General features: G+C 37.2%; 1 protein-coding gene and 1 pseudogene across 3 annotated transcripts; one reads left to right on the top strand and one right to left on the bottom strand.

Moving 5' to 3' along the window:
- Positions 1-277: 277 nt before the first annotated feature.
- Positions 278-1,021, bottom strand: LOC148717596 (uncharacterized; annotated as a pseudogene).
- A 4,555-nt stretch (positions 1,022-5,576) lies between these two features.
- LOC148717595 (uncharacterized) lies at positions 5,577-15,621 on the top strand. Of its 3 annotated transcripts, none has more exons than XM_088743564.1 (4): positions 5,577-5,794; positions 13,180-13,494; positions 13,995-14,198; positions 14,424-15,621. In XM_088743564.1, exons 2-4 carry the CDS (start codon positions 13,401-13,403, stop codon positions 14,459-14,461), a joined length of 336 nt encoding a protein of 111 aa, XP_088599690.1. In that variant the 5' UTR covers positions 5,577-5,794; positions 13,180-13,400; the 3' UTR covers positions 14,462-15,621. The 3 variants fall into 3 exon arrangements, with proteins under 3 accessions (XP_088599690.1, XP_088599688.1, XP_088599689.1); XM_088743562.1 differs by having other exon boundaries at positions 5,579-5,794; positions 13,995-14,303; XM_088743563.1 differs by lacking the exon at positions 5,577-5,794 and adding an exon at positions 6,531-6,614 and having other exon boundaries at positions 13,995-14,303.
- Positions 15,622-17,682: the final 2,061 nt, after the last annotated feature.

Genomic DNA, 17,682 nt, shown 5'->3' with positions numbered 1-17,682 from the left:
GAGTAGTTAAGTTAAGCTTATGTCACAAGTAAGGAGAAATGGGTGGGAGCGGGGCAGTACCAGAGCAAGTCTAAAATAACCCAACAAATTCTGCAAAAAATTCGAAGTCCATTACTCGCGTCACTGCAGGTATCCTCTTATGTGGTTAAAATTTTGGCAAAATAGTATAGATGCGTATTTAAAAATAGTGCAGCCACACCAAATGTATAAACAGAACAGCAATGATATTATCATTAATGCATTAAACGTAGAACAATGCTTAAGCTTACTTATACCACTACACAAAGTTACCCACCTTGACATACTCAAATAGCAAAAGCTTTGGAAATCGATTCAATATAGCAGCTTTGAGGGAATGTGCGTCCCAGCTCTTGTCAACTGAAGGGAAACTCGTGGCAGACAAGTTCTCTCTCTTCTAACTGAAGTCGGGTTGTGTGTGTAGGTACTTTGTTGATCTTGGGACTGGGAATAAGGACTAGATCCGTGTAAACAAGTGTCTTGGATGGGCGGCCTTTGGTCGCCTTAATGGTCTGCTTTGACCTTGCTGGCCTTCTACTAGTGCTTTTCCCACTAGCTCGGTTCGAACCAATTGTCGGAAAGAGAGTGGCAAGCCGAGCTTGGATAGAACTGTTAGAGTCTGGCGACGTCGAGGACTGAATAGCACGTTCGTTCGACTGAAGTTCCTCGTTGTTTACCTTACGATCTCCGTTGTTCGGCTGACTCACAGAGACTGCCGTTGAATTCATCAGAGGTATTACATTTCTCGTAAAACCAGGTCTCAAATTACTTAAAATCTCTAAAGCATCCGCGGCCGCACGACAAGCAGTCGATAGCTCTTCCTCCATGTAGCCGAAAGCCAAAATGGCGGAATGGAAAAAACATAGTGCTAGCGGTCATGTGATGACGTTTGCATACTAATTAGAAAGAAAATAAAAAATCCCACTCGGAACGAAAAAAAAACATATGGAATAAATATAAAAATTATAGAACGCATATAAAATGAAGAGAAAAAATAGAAAATAGATGAGCTAAACACATATATGTGAATTAATACGAAGAGATTTTCAAGTATATAGAAGGAAAATGGAAAATAACGAAGCAAAAAAAAAAATATAAAGAAAGGAAATTAAAAATATGACAAAGAAATGTAATGGATGTATTGTAAATTAAGGTTGTTTGAATGTTGACTGGAAAGGCGCGCCATACCGAAAAACGGTCTTTTGTGCAAAGTTGCAATACAGTTGAGAATTGGCTCAATTTGAGGCAACGTTTACAGTGTCGTGTTGGCTTTTTCTGATCACTTTTTCGTCCGTTCATGCAAAATGTTGGTTCGTCGGTAAAAAAAGGAACAGTAAAGAACTTTTTTACGGCACCTCTAAGTCCCTGTCACTTGGTGTGGCAAGAGCTGTGAACTTGCCTGAAGAAACTCGAGTTTGTTTACATCATCGTCGAAGGATCAAAAAGCAAGATAGTCGCTGCTCATAGCTGTTTTCCGACCAACATTCCAATTAACTAAACTTAATTCCTGTAAGCCTTTTCGAAATTTGGACACAAAGGGAAGAAAGAAAGCGAGCTATCAATCAGGGACCACGTGGTGTGACGCCTGTGAAATAAAATTTTAACAGTGTCATCAAGACAGATACCAGTAACTTTGATCAATCATTTACCTTAAAACAATTGTCAAACCTTTTCCTCTGATTATGGATATCTCATCTTATTTCATTCTAACCTTCCTTATTATTATTATAATAATAAATTTTTGTACTGTCTTGAAGTGACTGCATTGCAAATTGAATTAAAAAAATAATGAACAAACAAATTTGTCAAAGAAATCATTAAAAAAAAAAAAAAAAAAACAAACAAACAAGCAAAAAGGGCTTTCCAATTTTCTAGAGACTAAAGATTCCTTTATGGAGTCCTTTACAATGAAAATCTTTCATTTTCCTTTTTTTCTTTTCTTGTGTATCTTTTTGTCTTTTTATGCTGTATTTCCTCATTTTCATTTTTATTTCCAGTGTAATTATATTAAGTTAAGAAAATTTGACTCACTATTTGCAGGTCAAAGGAATACCTTGTAGATATGTAAGAAAATAAAATAAAAGTGTGAAAGTGTGGACCCTCAATGCTAGTGCCCAATTGAACTACTGATAGTTTTTATTTTAATGCTACCTTATGACTGACATAACTGCCTTGCAGTTTGTAGGTCCCTCTGTGCAAATTCTCTATTGAACAACTAACATTTTATTTTCATCATTTCACACTTTCAACACTTGCCTTACGCTTACTTTCCCCTCATTAACCCACTATTTTTGTGGAGATTTGGGAACCCTTTCATTTGGGATTCCATACTTTTACACAATCAATCAATCAATCAAGTTTATTGTCTATATGTGAGGCATGGTTACCCAGATTGCCTGAGCCAGAGGCTCGTGTATGAAACATAAGACAGCAACCCACCCATCCCACCCCAGGGTAGGACATCCACCACACAGTAATCTCGTGTGTGAGAAATTAACGTCTCCTACCCCTAACATTGCAGGAGAGGGGGCCTATGGTTTATTCGTCGTTATCCAAGAAGACTAGAATGTCTATCCATTTCTTGATATTATAGAAAGGTAGCAAATTCTCCTCAGTTATTTTTAAGACCATGAGTATTGGTCTGGCTGGGGCTCGAACCCTCGACCTCCTGCACAAAACATCCCGGCACTCTAACCATGTAATGCCACAAAGGTTCCTAGATAAATCTATTGCATTTTTTTTTTTTAAAAAGTTTTTCTCTCTTAAAAAAGAAAACAAAAAAAAAAACAGTCAATATCCAACCACATCAACATGGCAATGTCATTTTCTGGTTCTTTCTGAGCACTACTTTACAGTCAACAGTTACTAGCAGAACAGGAAGCATCTCATGTACACTTATTGCCCTTTTGTTTAGCAAATTATGTTATTCATCCAGTGTGGATATTTCTGTAATAAGCAGTCCACTGAGTCAGGCGTGGGTGTACCAGATAATTGTTCAAGGAATCTTACTAGGCAACAGGATCTATGATTCAATCACACAAAACTCCTCAAACCTTTGGTGTGTTACAACCTCTGCAAGGCCCTAAAGCACTGAACAATATCATCGACCATACCACTATTGGTCCTGAACTTCCTGTCAGCATAAATCCTGAAGCAATTCTGGCTTCTGCTTTCATTTGAGTTCCAACACCATTGTACTTATAACAACAACCACATTGACTTTATTTTTTAAAATGAAAGAAATAAAGGCTTTTGTAGCCTGCAGTTAGCAGAGCTATTCTAGGTGGACTACCTAAACAGACACTGTATAGGCTCTCACACATCCACACACACACACACACACACACACGCACGCACGCACGCACGCACGCACACACACATGCAACAATGAAATAAATAAATAAATGAGCAAATAAAAATAAATAATAAATAATAGTAGTGATAATCATGTTAAAGGTTTTAACTGAGCCAGTCACACAAGGGAGTTTTTAACAGGTCAAAGAGAAAGCTTATCAGTTGAAATACAAATATAAGCTAGAAAGGTCAAGGTAGCGCAAGTCAACATTCATCTCCTCAATTTCAAGAATTTTCAAAAGCAAGTGAGTTAGCTCACTTTTAAAACGTGCTTTCTTTCCCAGGAATTTTTCTTTATGATAGCACATCCACGAGAACAATGGGTTTCATGTGGCTTTTGCTGAGTGGCAGCACTCATATGAGCTCCTCTCATACCATATGGAAATAACTAATTTCCAATACACTCTTAGGACTGTAACGAATGTTAAATTCCAGTGAGAGCAATATGCATGGGGTAACGGGATATTTTGCAGCGTGTTTGAATTGTTCATGTAACACCGTGTAAGATAGCTTTGCTTTGGCTTCGCCTTGATAAAAATATAAGTTCCATTTTTCTTCGAGATTCACATTTATTACCAAACCATGTTATTATTTACCTTCTATCAATTTGAATCTTAGCTTATTATCTAAAATGGAGGTAAATTATACTCAAAGATATCAAACTTGCAAAGTTTCCTTACCGAATACTGAAAGTTGGCTCTTGATCATGAGCAAGCAAATAAACATTTCCCAAAAATAATACGTTCAACATGTCGATGAGTTAAATTTACAGAAGTTATTTTCAAAGAGCGCCCTTACATTCCAGTCTGAAATGCAAAATATATCCACGAATACACAGTTTAAATTGCGCCGACACTTCATCGATCGAACGATCGAAAAGCTCTCCAACGACAACATCAACTCTCACGTCACGCATGCGCAGACGTTTTTCATCCCTGTCGCGATTGTCACGAAATTTGGCACGGAAATACTTCAGGGAATAAGTAACTGGAGTATTGAAAAAAAATTGATTTTAAACAAAGGAAATTGTAGAAAATCGAGTGAACCTCTAACAAGGGATAATTAAAGATCTCTTTGTTAAATTGTTAGCAAAATGGTGTTAACTTGTGAGTATGGTTACAAGCTCGTTGCCTGCAAATTATAAAGAAAATCTAATGACCAGATTTTCTTCAAAGAAACAACTGATTTTAATTGTCTGTTTATTTCTATTCGTGTCGCCATGGAAACGGCACACATGTCAGCTCAACTATCAAAAAAGCAAAGTTTGTGTTGTGAACTTGCTTGCTGCCAGTTTTGGCGACCGAGAGATCAAGGGTTTTAGAGAAAATGGTGAAAGAAACAAAGGTATCAAAAACTGGGTTCAGCCACCTTAAAGCTAGCATCAGTAGAAGTAAAACCAGGTTCCGCGGTGAGTGATTCTCAGTTTAGTAATGCCAAGCGTTACTCACCACATCATGGCACATATGGATTTCGTTACATAACTGGAACCCGTGAAGTTGATTGGTTGAGGAATCAAAAGCCCGCACCAATCCATCGCCTGATCCTGAATTGATTTAATTACTCCCACGTGAGAAGAAACGTCTGTTGCCTCTCGACAGACGCAGGGTAAGTTGTTAACACATTGGTTCTCAACAAGATTTTGCAATGTCGCCGTATTATGGCTGCTGGGATCCTGGTATGGTTTCAAACCAAGGGCAAGGTGATATCAGCCATGACAATGGTAAGTTTGACTTTGATGTAGTTTGAGTTGAGTGTAAATGCGGCGAACAAATGTGCTCTGCAGCCCTTATTAAGTTTTCCCGCAATTGTCAGTCCTTTCCCTCTCTTCCCCATTTCAATTTTATTACTATTTCATAACTTACTTCAAATTGAAATTTGTGAGACTTTTGGGTATTTATGCAGCAGTGACATTTTTGAAGTGGCGGTGACTTGCTGGTAAAAGTTCGCGCATTTGCTTGCGTATTGAATTAAATGCCCGCTTGCTTGATTCCACACTCTCGAACCAATAAACTAATTGTTATTTTGTCATGTTCAAAGCAGACGCCACAGCTTCAGTCCGTCTTAGTCATCGCTTTTCGCCAAAAGGAAGCGAGCCCAGGTTGACCTTTGAGCAGCATCGGCCACTCATGGTTGGGTTAAAAAAATAAAAAAAAAAAAACATTGGTTTTATTACGCATGCGTAAAGAGAAACTAGATTCCCAATATTTTTTGCGTGCCTGTGGGGGTCCGCCACGCTTTGAAATATTTTGCCGAGAGAGATGTGCACCAGCATTAAACTTCTGGTGTTTGCTCGCTTTTGGGATAAGGAAGTTTGCATGATCAAAGTGCGAACAAAACGCGAAAAAAGCTCGTACAAGTGAAGTTTGAAATTTGATTTGCTGAAGATCAAAACATAAACAAGAAGAAAAACTTTGAACTGAAGGTTAGTCTTCAAATTTTGATGCCTTACTTTTATGACTCTTGAGTTTCTATGTGAAGTATTTGATGTGATGAGAAAAGTTAATTTAGAATTACATTTTTCTTTACTTCAAATGCCAAGTAAAATTGCGTTAAGTTTGATGCGCCCCCAACCTTTTCAATCACGTCGAATCAGATCCTCTTTTCTTACTCTTTGAAGTCACTAAGGATACAAGGCTTTAAGAAAATATAAAATATTCTAGCTTCAGGATTGAGTCACTCTTACTACCGTCTAAGGCGGACTATTTTAGTGAGGTTTCGGTGGATTTTCCAAGTTATGGCTAGCACTGACACTACCGTCATTGGCCTTTTTGCTGTCCAAGTCTTGTGTTGGTGGGGTTGGTTGGCGAATTGGTCGATACTATAGCTAAGCAGTTGCGTCTTCCTAGCAGTTACAGTCTTGCCTCAAGTAATCCGACTTTGGCTCATTTTTTCGCTGTGTTTTAGTGGTAATTTTTCATAAATGCCTCTTTAGGCTTGAAATGTTAACTGGAGGATAAACTTCGGTCGAATCAATATTTATCAGATGACTTCCAACCACCTCACCACTGTCAGTTTAATGTTTATTGATTTAATTGTCTTTCAACCCAACCAGTGTATTTCCTAAAAAGTTTCTCTTGAGTTTAAAAATTTAAGCCATTTTCTTTATGTGTATGTGTCATTTGAAACGAATGGCGTCAGTTTTTTTTCTGTTTATTTAGTCGAAGTACACGATGAAGCTCGCAGATTAACATAATCAAACTTTCACTGGTTCTTCAAACATGAGACAAGTGATACAACAAATGGTTAGTTACTCAAGGGGCTGGAAATCCAAGTTTCTTTGGACTGCTATAATCTGTTGTACTCGAGATGCCCCCCCTTCCCTCAAGAGTATCTATGAATGAACCTCTCTTTAGAGGCCAAGTTTCATCAGCAAACCTTAGTAATTTATCTCAAAGTTTGTCTCAAGAGATCAATTTACCTTGGCAGGCGATAAAATAGGGCTTCTATTTTTTCTATCAATTTTTAGATTGTTGACATTACTATAGAAACATCATCTCTAACAAATTTGAAATGCAGATTTTTTACTTATCATTCAGTTTTTGTCACATTATGAAAACGATATTGCCTGACATTTTGAGATGGTTAAAACTCAAGGTTGTTCTGAAAATGGTTTTGCCAGTATTTTCTTATTTCTAATTTTTCTAAATATATTTGAGTAGCTCAGCTGACAGATTTTAACAAAACTAGGCTATTTTATGGGAACTGTATGTGGTGAGGATTGAGCCGATTTCAAAAAACATGTACAGAAGGAAACACAATAAATCTCGCTCAAAAGTTCTTTTTTTTTGTTACTCCCAAAACATATGGTCATAAAATGACACTTTTCCAAGATTGATATCCAAGCATGCATAAGCTTTAGAATCTTTCATTTTGCAATCGTTCCCCTCACTGTTTTCTTTTCTGTTAACTTCTTTGAAAGGCATAACAGGCCTATCAACAGTATGGGTATGTTCACTGGAAACCTTAGAGTCTATTTCATAAAAACTGGATTGTTCTATACTGTTTTAATACACCTTTTTAGATGACAATCATACAGTCTTAGGGATCCGTCATATTTGTTTTGCGTGGTGACAATTTTAAAGCTCATGCTATTTTCACATTCAGATCTAGTGCGGTAAAAACCCTATGGAGCCTCCATAAAATTTATTTCAGCTTAAAATGTATTCAAACTAGTTTGACTTGCATTTCAGTTTGGACTTGCATTTCACCTTGCAATGCATGTCTTGATCCTGAAATTCTTATTTCTTGAGATTGATGACAAGAATTAACTTTAATGTTGTCTGTTGGTAAAAGAGATGTGAAGTTGCCCAATAGTTAGTACAGTAACTAGAGACAGATTTGATGGCAGTGACATTTACTGTGGCAAGCTGTTATTCAAGAGATTGTCATTAGTACTAGAAGCTCACCGCTGGTTTAAATTATCAGCCTTTCGTTCTCTCTACACAAGTTGCCCAACTAGCTTATTCTTTGAGTGAGTTGTGTCAGTACTTTATTTGTAATTTTATGGTACAATTGCCAATAATGATTCTGAAAGTCTTGTCCAGGTTTCATCAGAGACAGATATGAGAAGTGATAAGTTGAAATAATTTTACGGTCTTAACCCTGTACCAGCAGGCAAAAAAACCTTATAATTTGGCCAAACAAAACTTGAGCTCGCTTTGTTTGTCGGTATATGAAGTATCCTTACAATATTTGCGGTTTTGAGACAGTCCATTAGTTCAAACTTTAGGGTCACGTGACTTAGATCATCCGCTCGTTTTTGGATGCGTTCAAATCGATTCGTTTTCTCGCATTTATAAGTGTTTTTCGAGCCATTTTCCCTCTACAGAAGCCCTCAGGACAGCATCAGGCAAGAGTACCATATAACCCCATACATTAATTATGCATTCAGTCTTTGTTCAATGAAAACAATAGTGATAACAATAGAACTCCGCAGAGACTAGTAGTCTTTGTTTTCAAATTTTGGATTTTTTTTCTAAGTGTTTTTTGAAACAGGGTAAATTTGGCGCGTTTTGGCTTTGCAAAACGAGAAATTTAAGGCATTTTCCAGAGGTTTTTAATTTTGAAATATAATTTAATGTTCAGTTTCGCGTTGAAAGCTTATGGGTGGCGGGAAAATAATATCCAGGCTATCGTCAGGCTGTAAAGTTTGTCAATGCAAAGGTTAATTAAATGTTGTATCTTACCTGTTCTTGTGGTTTTGGTTGTTTCTTTCATTTTCTTTTTGTGCCCGAGTGATGAAAGTAGATCACGAAGGCCGGTGCATACGGCAATGCAAAGAAACCTTTATTAATCTAGTCTTTCTGGCCTTCATAAAGGTAGGCGATATGTTCGATAATGATTCCAAAGGGATCATTTCCGTAGTGCTGACGCCACATATAATCTTGTAGGTAGCCATCGAAAAGTCCTTTGGATGTTCCTGTTAGGGGCAAACCTCGCTTGATTCCCCAACATGTATTTTCGATGCCCTTTGTGTGGGCACCAGTGTCTGGGTCAATGAAGTTTAGGATGTGGTTTACTGTGCGATGATCATAGCCGTCGTCATTTAGGCATTTAGGCTGCAGGGAGACGCCATGGCAATATCTGATTTTTAATAGCCTAAACTCGGCTTTTCAAAGATTGCCAACACAAATTTCTGCTTTCACAAACAGCTTTAAGGACAATGAAACTATCCTCTTTGAGAGTGATGCAACAAGCGCAAACAGAGGATAATTATAGTTACGGAAAGTTAGATGGGTGATTAAACTCTATAATTGATCCATTCTAGGTAAGACTCGTGTCTGTTGATTCCTGGATCAAATTTTTGAGCCCATTAGATATTTTTTTTGCGATTTGTGTTGCTGTCTTTTCATTTCATGCCATGCCATTAGATTTTAGCACTGCTCATCTTTCTGCGCAATTTCACAAAGTATAGTTTGGAAATCATCATCATTTTTTCCCCTTGTTTACTGAAAATTTCTATTCATTCATGATGGTACATCTGTTTTGAACATTTAATACTTAGAGGTGCAAAGCATTTTGAACGGGGTTATGGCGAAACCATGTAGAAACCAAGCGACGCAACGACAAAGTTAATGCGAGTTCTTGTTTAACGCCGAAAGAATTAATGCAAGTCACCCATGAAATGGTTAGGCTTAGGATAAGACTTGGTTTCGATTTTTTGTTTGTTTTGTGTTGTTTCTTCTTTTCTTGAGAAAGTTGTTCAAGACTAAATTAAATTACTTGATTTAGAAAGTTGTGTCGAAATAGAATTGATTTTCATTTTCTTTTGTTGTGTGAGTCCAACTTTCTAGTTTTCATCGACGGTGATTAAAAAAGTTTAAGACATAAAAAAATGCAAACCTGAGAAAATTCTCAAATTATTTATCTCTGACTTCAATCCACAAAGTATTCATTTATGATCGGTAAAAACGACAACAACAACAAAAACAAGTAAATAAAAAAATTTTACAGTATGTAAGCTTCGTTATTGTTCATTTTATTGACTGCTCCAAACTTCAACATGCAGTATGGTTATTGATAAATCGATTCACAATAAAATTCAACAGCATATATCCCATTCTTAGAGTTTTCACTTAGGCTTAATTAAAGAAATGTATTAAAGAAAAGCCCTTTTATTGTCTAAAGCCTTGCTCATTCAAAAGCAAAATGAGTCCTGAAATCTTGGATTGCTTGCCAACGATTGTGTTCCAGTTTCCTTTCGGGAACCAGCATATTGAAGTGACAAGTTTTCAAAAATACACCGATTAAAACAAAGAATGGGACCCAATTATCCTGAACATGAGTATTGAAATACTTCCAAACAGTATTATCTCGTTTGGATCAATTTACAAGTGCACAATTGACGGAAATCTGAGACGTTCTGATCGCGACGGGAAAACCAGCAAAGTGACGTCCAAAACTTGTTTGGGAGAACGGCAACGCTAACACTTCAAGTCGATTGGTGTCGTGTCCAGACTATTCCACGCGTTCTCCCATTCTGAAATGACGTTCCCGTCCTCTTACTAAATCTCTCTATTCTTTGTGTGAGTTGTGTTAGTACTTTATTTGTAATTTTATGGTACAATTGCCGATAAGTATAGGTTAGGTAATCACATGAGGTGAGTAAAATTAAGGATTAATATCACACGTGTTTTCGGAAGTTGCTGAAATTGCCCAAGTCACGCAGTGACGGGGGCAATTTCTGCAACTTCCGAAAACACAAGTGATATTAATCCTTAATTGTACAAGGAACCATGTGATTACTTGTTTATAATATAAGGGGCAAAATGTTTTCTTCCTGATCTCGCACAAAACGGGATGCCATTGTTACAAATTAAACAGAAATTTCTTTACCCTGGCAGCCGTTGCTAAGCGATTTTCAGCCAATCATTTTCAAGTAATTTTGCCCAGGGCAATTACAAAAATTAAGAAAAAATGCCCTCTGTCTTGACCAATCACAATTCAGTAATTTTGCCCCTTATATGATAATGATTTTGAAAGTCTTGTCCAGATTTCATCAGAAACGGATATGAGAAGTGATCAGTTGAAATAATTTTATTGTGTAAAGAATGTTTGAGCTTCCAGTATGAGAGATGAGTTATTTCTTGAGTAATTGATATAGAATTGTATGCCCCTTTCTTCAAAATAGGCATCCAAGCTGGTGCTTGCATTGAGGCATAAAATGGAGGTTCAAAGTGCCCTTTTGACTTAGTCTCAGTTCTATAAAATCTTTTGAAGTGAAAATTATCCATTTATATTAAGGCATCTAAAAAACTGTCCATGTTATTTAAATCTGACCCTGTTCAGTTTTGTTCCTAGGGTATACAGGGTTTGGGAAGGTGTTTGATATGCATCCTCACTGATACTATTAGTTCTACAGGTTCTTTGTTGTTTGGCTTCTAATAAGATTCTTCTCAGACTGTCAGATTGTCAGACTTTTCATTCAGAGGCTGAGTTCCATTTTGTGGCAAAGTATGTGTACTTCTGATCTGGTGTGCAAGTAGAGAGAATGAGATTCCATTATTGCTAGTCACACTTCAGGACTTCTTGCTGTCAATTGCTCGTGCAAAATGTTAAGAATTACATGCAGCCCAAAGCTCAGTCAAGAGGCAAGGAAGCTAACCTGTGAAATGTAATGGGAATGAAATCCTCACAAACCTTCAGGGGTTGAGTTCTTTGCCTTTGTTTCAGGCAGGGATCCCATTATGCAATAAGCTGGTCTTTCTCGTCTTTGTACACACCTCTCCAGTTATGATGTAATTCTCATCTGTTGAGGTTTAGGGGAAGTTTGACTAAAATAGGGTATTTAAATTTTAAATGAAATTTTCCACATCACCATTACCATATCTGATGATATTCCAAGACTAATGATTGAAAAGAAGTTTCTGTACTTTGACTATCTTACTTTTCTTTACTTGACATTGACCCTTTGTGTGTCAGTAATTGGCACTACCAGTGGTGAATCATGGTAAAAAAAAATTTTGACCTAAAATAAACTTCTGTTGATTTTTATCTGTTGCTCAAATTGCAAGTACACTGCATTAGAAGTTGAAGCTGTAGAAAATGTTCCATAAAAGTGAATACTTTAACTATTCTACACCAATTTGAGAAAGCAATTACATTTTAAATGACTTTCCATTGCGCCTGTACTTTTTAACAGGCTTCCAGCATCCTTCACAAAACATATGCGTGCTGTGCATGCAAGAGGTATTTTTTGGATGGGTGGGCTGAGATGGGGCACCAACGAATAACTGATTGTTTTCAATTGTGTAAAAGAATCAAAGTGGCTGTTATAAAGCCACTGAGCTCAGATTATGGTGAATGGAAGGCTGGAAATGAACTTTATGTATTAGTTCATAGCTCAGGAGGTCCACCTCCAGGAAAATTTTTACAGTGCTGTCTTGTATACTTTTCTTTGACAAGCAGTCTTGCACAATTTTATGAAAGATTTATTGAGTTGTGTTTTGAGTTCTTAATCAATGATAAGTGTTAATAAGACAAAGATTATCAAGGGGTGCCTCCTGGCACTGTAATTAATTCTTTTTTTCCTCAACCACGAGGTAGTGCAAAATCACATGACCTAAGCGCCACTAATGTAGTGGCATGCAAGGCATGTAAACAACAAAAGATAGCCAAAAAACCCAACAAAATGTCAATGTTCAGTTGTGACATTCTCCTCCCAGTGTAGAATTAAATTGGGTGGAACACTCCTCTAGTAACACCAACTTCCCTACTGGTTTCTTGTATTCTGCAGCTTTCATTTTAAAATACTTTTGGTTAAGGTCTAAGCATTCATAGCAATAATAGGTTACAATTATTCAATGAAGTGGGGGTGAATAGTGGTGGAGAAATATCCGCCACATTTACCGACTCTAAGGTGAATAACTGTTTTGGTATATACCACACAGAAACCACAAAAAAATATTTGACTTATGTCAGTTTACAGAAAAATGGTCAGGAATTAAATTGTTGAAGCACAATTTTGTCTCTTTGGGTGCTTAGAGGTGAACAGTATTTGCTAATCACTTTGTGATAGATTATAATAAAAGATATTAATCCCTCCATGCAGTGTTCTCAAAATTTTGTAAACTCAGAGAACAGTGTTTTCTTCTGCAGATTGTTGCAAAAATGTATAATAAGACAATGATAATTTGCTTTTTGCATGATATCATGCTCAGTGGATGCTTGTTGCATAGGAGTTGAACCTGTACAACTACTTTATATCTGTTCAGTCTGCCAATACACATTAGACAGAAATATGATAATGAAGAATATTTTAATTTTATTATTGCAGCAGTGAAATAGTATCTACTTTTTCTTTACCAGGAGCCTTCATTCCGTTTCTTTTCATAACACTGTTTGTGGCCATAGTGTCACTTCTTGCTGAAGAAAGGGTTTTCAATACCATCACTTCATCAAAGGCCTTTTACATTATTGGTAGCTGTCATGGCCTGGCTGTGGCGTGGTTGGTCTACCTGGTTAATAACAGTGTCATCTCGATCACAAATACAACTGATCATACAGCATTAGAGGTATGCTGGCACTTCATGGCATCCTATTCCTTGTGTGTGGTCCTGTGTAATGCTGTCTTCAACTGGAGTCGTAATCTGCTTGCTGTGGCTTCCACAGTTGGAAGACAAGGTATCATGAGATTTGAACATGAATTGAAGTATTCTTTTGTTTTTTCATTCCCTTTTGGTGAGACATTTTATGCAAAGGGAATGACCTCTGTGTGGGTTCATTGAGGCTTATATTTCCCTAATTTGGTGGTGTCAATTTGAAGCCCATTGAAAACTTGTTTTGTTTTAAAGATTCTGAGATGCAGATTTACTGAAAACTTAAACTTAAGGTACAAATGTTTTATTAATGTTGTTGTTGTTACTATTATTAATATTATTTATATAATATTTCATGGTTTCTTTTGGATAAAGTTAAGTCCTGCTTGGTGAAGTCTGTTTAGCTTTTCAACTCCTAAAATTTATCATCTAGCATTGAAGTTACTTCTCATAATAGTTGAAATAAGTTATCCAGCAAATCAGGTAATATGAATAAATGGAATTATGAGCTGAAAGAGGAATAATGATTTCATCAGCGGACATAAAACTGACTTGTAATTTTGCAAATAACTGCATTCTTAACAGTGAGAATAGAAGGTGTGTTGAAAGAAGGTGTACCCACAGACAGAGAAATTGCTGGACTTGCCTTACACATTGTGGAAATCTGGAAACGTCTCAGCCGAGCTTTGGGCCTCCAAGAAGCCATCATAGTAGAGATACAGATCGATGAAGATGATGTGTACGAAAGGGCATTCTCATGTTTAAACAAGTGGCGTCAAATGATGGGAGGTCAGGCAAATTATGAAGCTCTAGCTCAAGCTTTGGGGCGGGAGGAGATAGCAAGAAATGATTTGATTCAAAGGTTTTGTTATGCTGTATTGGAAGAACGAGATGGTAAAGTGTTATTTGTTTATAAAAGTTATTCTTTTGACGATAACACCCCACATTACTACTGAATTAAAACTAATCAGTCCAATTTTGATGATTTTATATATCTTTGTTATTTAATTTCAGAGGCCGATGACAACCTACAGGATGACAGAGATGCTTAAGTGAGAAAGTACACCCTCTCTGCTCAGTAGGAATAATTCAGCTGATAAATTGAATTTCATGTTTTTTTCTATTTAGTTAAGACTTCTTACTTAGTATAACTCGTGTTAGTAGCTGCAGTGAATTTTGTTGATTTGTGTGTAAGAAAAGCCTGCAAATTATCCGAAGAAATTTAGCTAATTTAGAAAATTTGTCGTATGAGAAATAACAGCTATCTTCGTTTTCTTTAACTCGACGTTAAATCCGTTTATCTATTGCTGGAAGATAAAAGGAGGGAGAAACAGTAAAGGAGACAATTGGAAACGCACGTTGCTCTTAATGAATTAATTCGTAAATTGTGATAGTTAAATATCTATTAATGCTTTGAAAGTCTATTCATAAAAAAATACGATCGCTAGAAGAGGAAAGGTATCTTTTGTTCGCGGATAGGAGGAGATCAAATTGAACTTTTATTACCATCCGGATCATATAGAAAGACATTCCTGAGTTAAGAATGCATAAGGTTTTTTAGAAGAAAAGGAAAGGACACATGCTTGTCGTTCGATAAGAAGAACAAAGAGTTCAACAGATCGTGTACAAGCTAGTAACTCTTGATCATGAAAACTTTATTTACGCGAATCACCAGAGGAACATCAGAATGTCAGCGGGCAATGTCTCAGTAATTCTGTGTTTCTTGCACACATATAACAAAAAGCATTTGTTAAGAAGACGTTAATGAACTTGTGCACGTGCGACTCGCGTGCGCGTGCTTTGAGACTACGTAGGGTAATAATATCGTAAGAAAATCACGCGGACCTTTTAATTTTGACGTGTGCGATTTTTTAGGGGGAGTTGAAAAGTTTTTAGTTTATCGAGTGGCAGTTTTGTTTAATAGTCGTTGTCGTTTACCGTGAGTCTTCAGTTTACCGTGTTGGAATTAAAGTGTTTGTTTGGATTTCCCGTTCAGCTTCCGAGCACCATTACCCATGATAAAAAAAAAAAAAAAGCTCTAGGTAGAAAGGCTTCGCTGTTTAATTTTGTTTAACTTTGTTTGAAATGAGAAAGTTAACGAAAAATGAAACTTACAATGTTAACAAAGAAAATGTGTGAATAAGTTTGTTCTACTTGCTGTTAAACTTTATAGTTACAGTCAACACTTGAAGTAAAATTGATCATTTTGAGTAATTGTTGATTCTGATATATTTCTTGCGCGTGTATGTCAGTTGTGTGCCCAAGATGAATTTTACTGAAAAAAGAAAGTGGAATGGAACACTCATTCTATGTTTGATTCTTCCAGAGACCTAGAGGCAACAAAAGGCGCAATCACCTGTCATGGGTGATAACTGAAAATTGAATTATTCGTCATGTTTTGTGCGCGTGGAGTGTAGGTCAAGCGGTTCGGACTCGAGACTTGGGGTATGTTTCTCGAACTGAAAGGCCGTTTACACGGCAGAAGAATCGGGTACGGACTTGCCTAAAAAGGAGTACGGATCTCACATTTTAGCCCGTGTAAACAATCCGTACCATGTTTTGGGGGATGGGTACAGACCCGTGTTTTTTCTGGTTTTGGGGCCATAGAAGTCTATGGCCCCAAAACCAGAAAAAACACGGGTCCGTATCCATAACTCAGCATCACGCGTCGCCATTTTGTTTACAAGAATTAGGCACGTTCGATAACAGCACACAGCTGTACCAAATACTGTGGTCCCATGCAAGAAATTGGTCCGGTCTCCCAAAAACTGCTGTGAAAAAGCATACTTATGCCTCTTTTTGTCCGACCCGTGATAAAACATCATCCGTGTAAACGGCTAAAATTATGCGGTCCGTACTCCTTTTTTGACACGTCCGTATCCGATTTTTCTGCCGTGTAAACGGCCTTTAAGTCCCGGTAATTTAATGGGCCCGATGCCATGTTTTAAAATCAAAATTTAAAGCATAGGAAAGCAGGTTCTGGTACCCAAACCAGTCCTATTTGTTTTTTTAGCTGATAGTTTTATTGTATCATTTTCAAAACTTTTGGAGTTCCTATCTTGAATGAAAACAGAACAGCTTTACGGGCCCGTTAAGTTACCGGGACTTCCAAGAAACGGTCCCCTGCAGCTTTCATTCAATCTGGTGATTTCAAAAGTTTTGAAAATGAGGCTATAAAACTACCACCTAAAGAACCAAAAAGGACTGGTTTGGGAGCCAGAACCTGCTCTCTTATCCTTTAAATTTTGATTTTAAAACAAGGCTTCGGGCCTGTTAAGTTATCGGGACTTTCGAGAAACGGCCCCTGGCAGGTAACTTAATTAACAGGCCCATAAAGCTAAACTATTTTTTTATTCTCAAGATATGGTGGATTATAAAACTGTCACTGAGCTAAAGAAAGAAAATTGAACGGGTTAGGGCCGAAGAACCTTCTTCTCTATTCTTAAAATTTTGATGTTCAAATATGGCTTGGGGCCTGATAAATTACTTGGTCTTTCACTACATTGTCTTCCTGGGCAAAACACGTTTACTACTGTGCCTCTCTCCACTAAGGCCGAGGAGTATAAATGGCCTGGGTACCAGCGGATTCTCAGGGGAGCCTGATGAAATGCGGGAGTAACCATGCGAAAGACTGGCATCCTACCCCTCCACCCCATTTCCCTCTCCGGGAAAAGATTCTTCTAGGAAAGAGTTTGTGAATCACGAGTCAAAGGCGAATAGATATACCGACACCTGATTGCCATAGTGTTGTCCTATATTAAGCCTAAAGAAAAGAGGGAAAAGCCAAATTAAAAATAATTAGCATAAGCATACTGTATATCTATCTCTTTTAGTTTAATTGAATCGCTTGAACTCCCTAAACAACAACTGATACCCTCAAGAAGTTTGAAAAACGTTCCTTTGAAATTCGAAAACAAGCTTACCCGAGTGAGAGGACTTTACCTTCCGTTTGCATTAGCCACAACCAGTTCAGGTGGACCAGGCAAAGGGAAGGAAAACTTTTATTTTTAGCAGTGATCTTATCTAAAGAGTGTTATTTGGAACGAACTACCGTATGGTCCTTGCAACAGTAGAAGTTGAAACAGATAGGGAGACAATGGGAGTGTATATAGATACGACGTCTTCACAGCTACAGTCTAAATGTTTTCGATATGTGCGATACGTCAGAACCAGATGACTGAATTGTTTTGATTAGTAACTTGGAAATCAGCTTGTTTTTTCCTGAAAATAAAAACTTTCAGGCTAAAAGATAAAATCTTATGACAGTGTCTGT

This window comes from Stylophora pistillata, chromosome 13 (assembly GCF_964205215.1).
Source record: "Stylophora pistillata chromosome 13, jaStyPist1.2, whole genome shotgun sequence".
NCBI lineage: Eukaryota > Metazoa > Cnidaria > Anthozoa > Scleractinia > Pocilloporidae > Stylophora > Stylophora pistillata.
Note: the sequence above shows the minus strand (reverse complement) of the source record. Positions and strands in the feature narration are given on the sequence as shown.